Source organism: Cyprinodon variegatus, unplaced genomic scaffold (genome assembly GCF_000732505.1).
Source record: "Cyprinodon variegatus isolate N-32 unplaced genomic scaffold, C_variegatus-1.0 Scaffold822, whole genome shotgun sequence".
NCBI classification, from domain to species: domain Eukaryota; kingdom Metazoa; phylum Chordata; class Actinopteri; order Cyprinodontiformes; family Cyprinodontidae; genus Cyprinodon; species Cyprinodon variegatus.
The window spans coordinates 89,843-96,989 of NW_015151275.1; the positions used below are offsets into that span (position 1 = coordinate 89,843).

Here is a 7,147-nt window from a genome sequence, read left to right on the forward strand (position 1 = left end):
GGACTACGTCAGGCTAGAGCATCACATCTCATCCCAGAGCTTCGGCCTAAGAAGGAAGAAACCTTATCTGAGGAAAGTAGATCAGGATCAGGAAAGCCGCTTGTTGGGCAAATATGTAAGGCTGTTAAGAGACAGAAACACAAATCAAATCAGTTCACTCATCCGTTGGTGAGGAACAGTTCTTAATCAGGCAAAAACCAGACTTTGACTTTCAGAGTAAGATGTCCGCATGAATGGACTCAAGTCACATCACTCTTTAATGCAACATGTTTCGACTCGTGTGTCGAATCTTAGACGGCCATTTAAACACCATGACTGATTTAGTAACAGAGAGGATTTATGGATTTGTCAATTTTTTACTTTTATCTTGTTTGGTTGTATTTTCCTAAACAAGATTCTCAACAACACATAAGCCTCAGGCCCTGCTGGTTCCTACTCACACCAAGCGGCGATGCTCAGAGGCACAGCAACACGATATGGAGACAGTCGCACTCAGAAGTAATTTGAATGCTTGAACGCTTGCATGAATCATGTCATGAGTTGTGATTCTCTCGCTCTGTTTCAATCTCTGCCAGGGTATCGCAGGGACAGACGTGGCCAAAGAGGCGTCCGACATCATCTTGACTGATGACAACTTCAGCAGTATCGTCAAAGCAGTGATGTGGGGACGAAACGTCTACGATAGCATCTCCAAGTTCCTGCAGTTCCAGCTCACAGTCAATGTAGTGGCTGTCATCGTGGCCTTCACCGGCGCCTGCATCACCCAGGTGGACAGCTTTATGCACGCTCATATATGCTGGCACACACTCACTTTTATATGATGAAGACACACAAATGTCGCTCCTGTAAACATCACTCACCTTTTATCTGCACAGACAAAGATAGCAGAAAATGCTTTTATTGCATTTTTAAAACTGGGCTTATGTAAGCAGTGATGTCCAGGTCAGAGAAACAACGTACATTCATGTGGAAGGAACACCAATCTTAACAAGAATGTACAGTCAGGTCCATAAATATTGGGACATCAACACAATTCTAATCTTTTTGGCTCTATACACCACCACAATGGATTTGAAATGAAACAAACAAGATGTGCTTTATCTGCAGACTTTCAGCTTTAATTTCAGGGTATTTACATCCAAATCAGATGAACGGTGTAGGAATTAAAACAGTGTGTATATGTGCCTGCCACTTTTTATGGGACCAAAAGTAATGGGACAGATTAATAATCATAAATCAAACTTTTACTCTTTAATACTTTGTTGCAAATCCTTTGCAGTCATTTACAGCCTGAAGTCTGGAAGGCATAGACATCGCCAGACGCTGGGTTTCATCCCTGGTGATGCTCTGCCAGGCCTCTACTGCAACGGTCTTCAGGTCCTGCTTGTTCTTGGGGCATTTTCCCTTCAGTTTTGTCCTCAGCAAGTCAAATGCATGCTCAATCGGATTTAAGTCAGGTGATTGACTTGGCCATTGCATAACATTCCACTTCTTTCCCTTACAAAACTCTTTGGTTGCTTTAGCAGTATGCTTTGGGTCATTGTCCATCTGCACTGTGAAGCGCCGTCGAATGAGTTCTGAAGCATTTGGCTGAATATGAGCGGATAATATGGCCCGAAACACTTCAGAATTCATCCTGCTGCTTTTGTCAGCAGTCACATCATCAATAAATACAAGAGAACCAGTTCCACTGGCAGCCATATATGCCCACGCCATGACACTACCACCACCATGCTCCACTGATGAGGTGATATGCTTTGGATCATTAGCAGTTCCTTTCCTTCTCCACACTCTTCTCTTTCCATCACTCTGGTACAAGTTGATCTTGGTCTCATCCGTCCAAAGGATGTTGTTCCAGAACTGTGAAGGCTTTTTTAGATGTTGTTTGGCAAACTCTAATCTGGCCTTCCAGTTTTTGAGGTTCACCAATGGTTTACATCTTGTGGTAAACCCTCTGTATTCACTCTGGTCAAGTCTTCTCTTGATTGTTGACTTGGACACACATACACCTACCTCCTGGAGAGTGTTCTTGATCTGGCCAACTGTTGTGAAGGGTGTTTTCTTCACCAGGGAAAGAATTCTTCGGTCATCCACCACAGTGGTTTTCCATGGTCTTCCGGGTCTTTTGGTGTTGCTGAGCTCACCAGTGCGTTCTTTCTTCTTAAGAATGCTCCAAACACTTGATTTGGCCACACCTAATAGCTATCTCTCTGGTGGGTTTGTTTTGATTTTTCAGCCTAATGATGGCTTGCCTTACTGATAGCAACAGCTCTTTAGATCTCATATTGAGAGTTGACAGCAACAGATTCCAAATGCAAATAGCAGACTTGAAATGAACTCTGGACCTTTTATCTGCTCCTTGTAAATGGGATAATGAGGGAATAACACACACCTGGCCATGGAACAGCTGAGCAGAAGATTGTCCCATTACTTTTGGTCCCTTAAAGAGTTTTATTGAAAATGGTTAAAATGTGTTAAACTGTTTGGTTATGGAGGTACCAATATGGAGGATTATGTTATGGAGGAACTATTACGACATATTGTCTGCTCCAGTGATGTAATGGAGAACATAGCCAACTCTCCATGGTCTTCGTTCCTGGTGGGCCTATCCTCCCAGTGCCTTGGTTGGATTAAACATATGTTCACTACAAAATGAAATAACATGAATTGACTTATTGCAGAACAAGTTTCTGATAGCAGCGTGATCTGTGACACAGGTTTCTGGATGAAAATGTCTCTGCAGGATTCTCCTCTGAAGGCGGTGCAGATGCTTTGGGTGAATTTGATCATGGACACGTTTGCCTCCCTCGCTCTGGCTACCGAGCCCCCCACTGAGGCCCTGTTGCTACGGAAACCCTACGGGCGAAACAACCCGCTCATCTCTCTCACCATGATGAAGAACATCCTGGGCCATGGGGTCTACCAGCTGGTCATCATCTTCACTTTGCTGTTTATAGGTAAACACATTTCTGAACACATTCAACTAGTAAAGCTTATTTTCTAAATTCCTAATCCCATCTGACCATCTCCACACCTCCCAATCTAAACGTCCTTGCAACAGAAAGCACTTCTGGAATGACAGATTATGAAAGCTATTTAGCCAACGGCTCATGTTCCAAACTATTTCCTGACTCCCTGAATCTCAAACTAAAGTCCGTCAAATAGATGCATATTTAAAGGTCCAAACACACAGTTTGTTGAACTGAAGATGTCAAAACACTTTCATCAAAGAAAGCAGCAGAAAATAATTCCTCCTTTGTGGAGACGCAGAAAGAAGGAGTCAGCCTGGCAGCTGTCTGACTCACCGGATGTCTGTTGCGGGTAATTGGCCTGTTTTTACCAGAGTTCTCCTCATGTTAGCGTAAAGCACTATTGGTTGGTTCAAGGACAACAGGAGGACAAGAGGAAAACCAGAAAAGGAGGAGTTTCTGTGTCTCTTTGTTTTCCTTCCAAAGAGCCAGAATTTCCTCTGAACATTTAGGAGTGTCCAAAAAGGCTCGTCCTTTCCACACCTTCACAGTTCTTCATCATCCAACGGTGGGCTAATCTGCGTTTGACAGTAACCAAAGGAAAAAGTAAACCTTTACTCTAAAGTAGTAGTAGTGATAAAAAGGTATATTCAGGTAACATTGAGAAATGTTCAACCTAAAGGGGCCCAATAAGCTAAAATAAATCAAATATGCCAAACGTTTGTCTCCATAAAGTTTACAAAGTTCTTTTTTAAGCCTGAAAGAATTTTTGCAGCCTGCATGATTATCAGGCATAAACTGTGTTCAATTTAAAAATAATGTAATAATCCAAAAAGGGAAATTAAACATTGCAGATGCTGATGCTGTAGGCAGGAAGGATCTCCTGTAGCGGTCTATCTTGCAGGGGATCTGGAGAAGCCTCTGACTGAAGAACTTTTTTTGTTCTTTAAAATCTCCATCAGAGGATGCACAGTGGTGTCCATAATAAGTCAAAAGGAATGGAGAGAGTACCGCCCCCTGTGGTGCTCCTGTGCTGCTGGATCAGACAGCTGAACCTTCGGTCTAACAACCTGTGGTCTGTTTGTCAGGTAGTCTTTGATCAAGGTGATTGTTGATGATGCCTCCACCTGAGTCTGCTGGAGTTTCTCTCTAAGTCAATCAAAGACCATGATCCTCACAGTGCTGTTTGCCTTGTCTATATGACAGTAATGGCGGCTGGATAGTTCAAGAGGTAGGTCCCCCGTCCTGCAAACAGGAAGCCTGGGCGTGTATCCCAGCTGGGAGGGAATGAGCTGCCGGTGTTCGTCCTTAGGCAAGACCTTCACAATAAGGCCTGCTTTGGGGAGCGGCGGCCCAGTGGTTAGGGCATTGCACTTGGAATCAAGATGTTCTGAGTTAGAGCCCCACTCCCACAGACTGCCACTCTGGGTCTCTGAGCAGAGACCCTTAACCCCACACTGGGATGTGTTACTGGTGACAGTGTAATGATGCTTTCTGTTCATCCACCTGGTGCCAAAACCTTTATGCTTCCCGTCTCTTCTCTGCCTCTTCCATCTACAAACCTGATGAAAGAATAAAATGTTCCACAAGCAACAGTTACATAATTTTTTAAATATGTTTTTTCAGCACAGTAAAGAACTGAAAACATCTGGAAGCAGAACCTGAATGATAAAAGATCCTGTTTCTGCTGTAGGTCAGGATTCAATCCAACAGCTCTGAACCACTGGTGCAACATTTACTCAGCAGGGAGGCGTTGGTGTTTTCCTGGTTTACCTTCTAGGCCTCGCTGCCTCCATGCAGCTGCAACATGGCTGACTGAATGAAGTTTGGGGAGCTTTAAACTTTAGATATACAGAAACCTTACAACTGTTGCTGTGATTTAGGGTTTTTTTATGCAGAGATGAGAACAAGTGTTTTTTGTCATGTTTACATGACGCAAGTATAAAACTTATTCTAAGTATATCCTTTTAAACCTGTTTATATTCCACATTCTCGCACTGTAGTATTATTTGCATGCCTGAATGATCCATAGGTGAGATTTACAGAGACGTAGCAAGCAAAGTGGTAACAGGAAAACCTTAAGGTGTAAACCTAGAAAAGGAGCGAAAATCCAGCAAACAACCATTTGTATGGATGAAGAAGGATCTGGCAACATGGAGCTAGAATATGGGGTCGAAGGTGACTAGCAGAGACACGTTCCTGGTCTTTATTTAGCTTTCCAAGTTGCTAAAGTGTCACGCAGAAGGCTAAAGACGCAGAATCATGTTTTTCCTCTTTCATCTGATGTTTCCTCCCCAGGCGAGCGCATCTTTAACATCGACAGCGGCCGCAACGCGCCTCTCCATTCCCCCCCCTCTGAGCATTACACAATCATCTTCAACACCTTCGTCCTCATGCAGCTTTTCAATGAGATCAACGCTCGCAAGATCCACGGAGAGAGAAACGTCTTTGACGGCATCTTTGCCAACCCCATCTTCTGCTCCATTGTTTTGGGGACCTTTGCAGTGCAGGTCAGATTAAACCTTTCACACATTAATTGGTTGGAAAACTTTGTCTGATTCTTTATCTTTTCGGTTTCTTTAAATAGTACCAATTCTCAGCAGATGTTATTCCAATAAATTTCAGAAACTCAATTAAATCGAGGGTGTGCTGCAACTTTTAGATTCACCCTTGGTCCCACACAGCTGGATCCAATGAGTTACCTCAGTATGCAGTCGGTTCCTCCAAAGTCCGCTCAATTGTCAAATTACTTGATTCCTCCTACTTAACCCTTTATAGGGCATTCAGTGAAAGACTTTAAACCTCTAAATTTCATGGAAAGAGTACACTGCAAACAACTGAAATCTAAGTAAGTCACTTTTTCTTAAAATAAGTGCGTTTTTTCCTGAGCTGAGCAGGTAAGTAAGATACTTTGCAAATGTAATAAGAAAATTATCATTTAAAATAAGGGGGGGGGGATGCAGTCTCTTATTTCAAGTGCATAATATCAAATAATCTGATTTTAAGGATAAAAATACTCCTTCAACTGGGAGATTTTCTTATTTATCTACTCAAAATAAGGGTAAATGCACTTACTTTAAGACATTTTCACTAATTTATAGATCATTTTTGTAGTGTGTTATTGGAATCCAGGACAAGACCTTATTACCTTTGTAACGTTCAAAAAAGATGTATATTTTGATGGCATAAATGAATGTCAATGTAATAAACAAGAAACACCAACTTTCCTGTAAATATTAAGCAAAATAACAAAAGTGCTTCTAAAAGAAATTTGTGAAAAACACTCTAAGAGTAAAAGAAATGGCACTCCATTTGTAAGGGGTGGTATGCAAGTGATCAAAAATTGTAAAAACTTGCTCTATAAAGGGTTAAAAAACCTGGCAATGATGGCAGGCCAACTTCAGGTCCATCTCTAAGCTGCCCTTTGTTTGTAAACTCTCATTTTAGATGAACATGGTGTCCTGGAGGTGTTTCAGTCTGCTTTTAAATCTCCACATAGCACTGATTCAGCTATGCTAGACTTAGACAAACTATACTGCCATCTTGTATACAAAGTGAAATTTTGATTTCTACAGCTTTTCAACAGTTAAAGAGCAGCTTAGCAGTGAAATTAACATTTCCATTTATAAAGTGCAGCAGTGATCAGAATGTAGAGAAAAGGAAACAAGTTTAAAGTCATGGAGCAAAAGGCTTTGATAGGATGTTATCAAGTGTGACGCAGAGACTGGATTAGAATTCAACAGTTCATCAGTGTGATGGCGTTGGGGAAGAAGCTGCTGCAGAACCTGCTGGTCCTGCATTGAATGCTGTGAAGCCTCATCCCAGAGGGCAGCAGGGAGAACAGTCCATGGTGGGGGGGTGAGGGGTAACATCATTGATGATGGTTGCCCGTCTGCAGCAGCCAGGGCTAACGTTAGCCCCGGCTGCTGCAGACGGGCTTTCGTTTGCCATGGGTTAAGGTTAGCCCATCTGCATTTAGCCACTGCTAATGCTAACCCGGGCTGCGGTTGTTGCCGTGGTCCTCTCAACATCATAACTTTTTTTAAATAAATCAGTATATGGACCACATAGTGAAGCTTAAATAATAATGTTCTTGCCTCAAATTATCTTAAAACATACTTTTATTGAACAACAGCAACAGAAAAGAGAACTTTTAACTTAACACTCTGAGCTCTGTG

General features: G+C 42.3%; 1 protein-coding gene across 4 annotated transcripts in view; it reads left to right on the plus strand.

The window, feature by feature from the left end:
• atp2b3 (ATPase, Ca++ transporting, plasma membrane 3) overlaps positions 1-7,147 on the plus strand; it is a 115,024-nt gene that overhangs the window by 80,212 nt on the left and 27,665 nt on the right. For all 4 annotated transcript variants that reach the window (XM_015396823.1, XM_015396819.1, XM_015396820.1 and 1 more), the window contains exons 20-22: positions 576-767; positions 2,744-2,957; positions 5,268-5,479. In XM_015396823.1, coding sequence (XP_015252309.1) covers positions 576-767; positions 2,744-2,957; positions 5,268-5,479 — 618 coding nt within the window. The remainder of the gene's footprint in view (positions 1-575; positions 768-2,743; positions 2,958-5,267; positions 5,480-7,147) is intronic.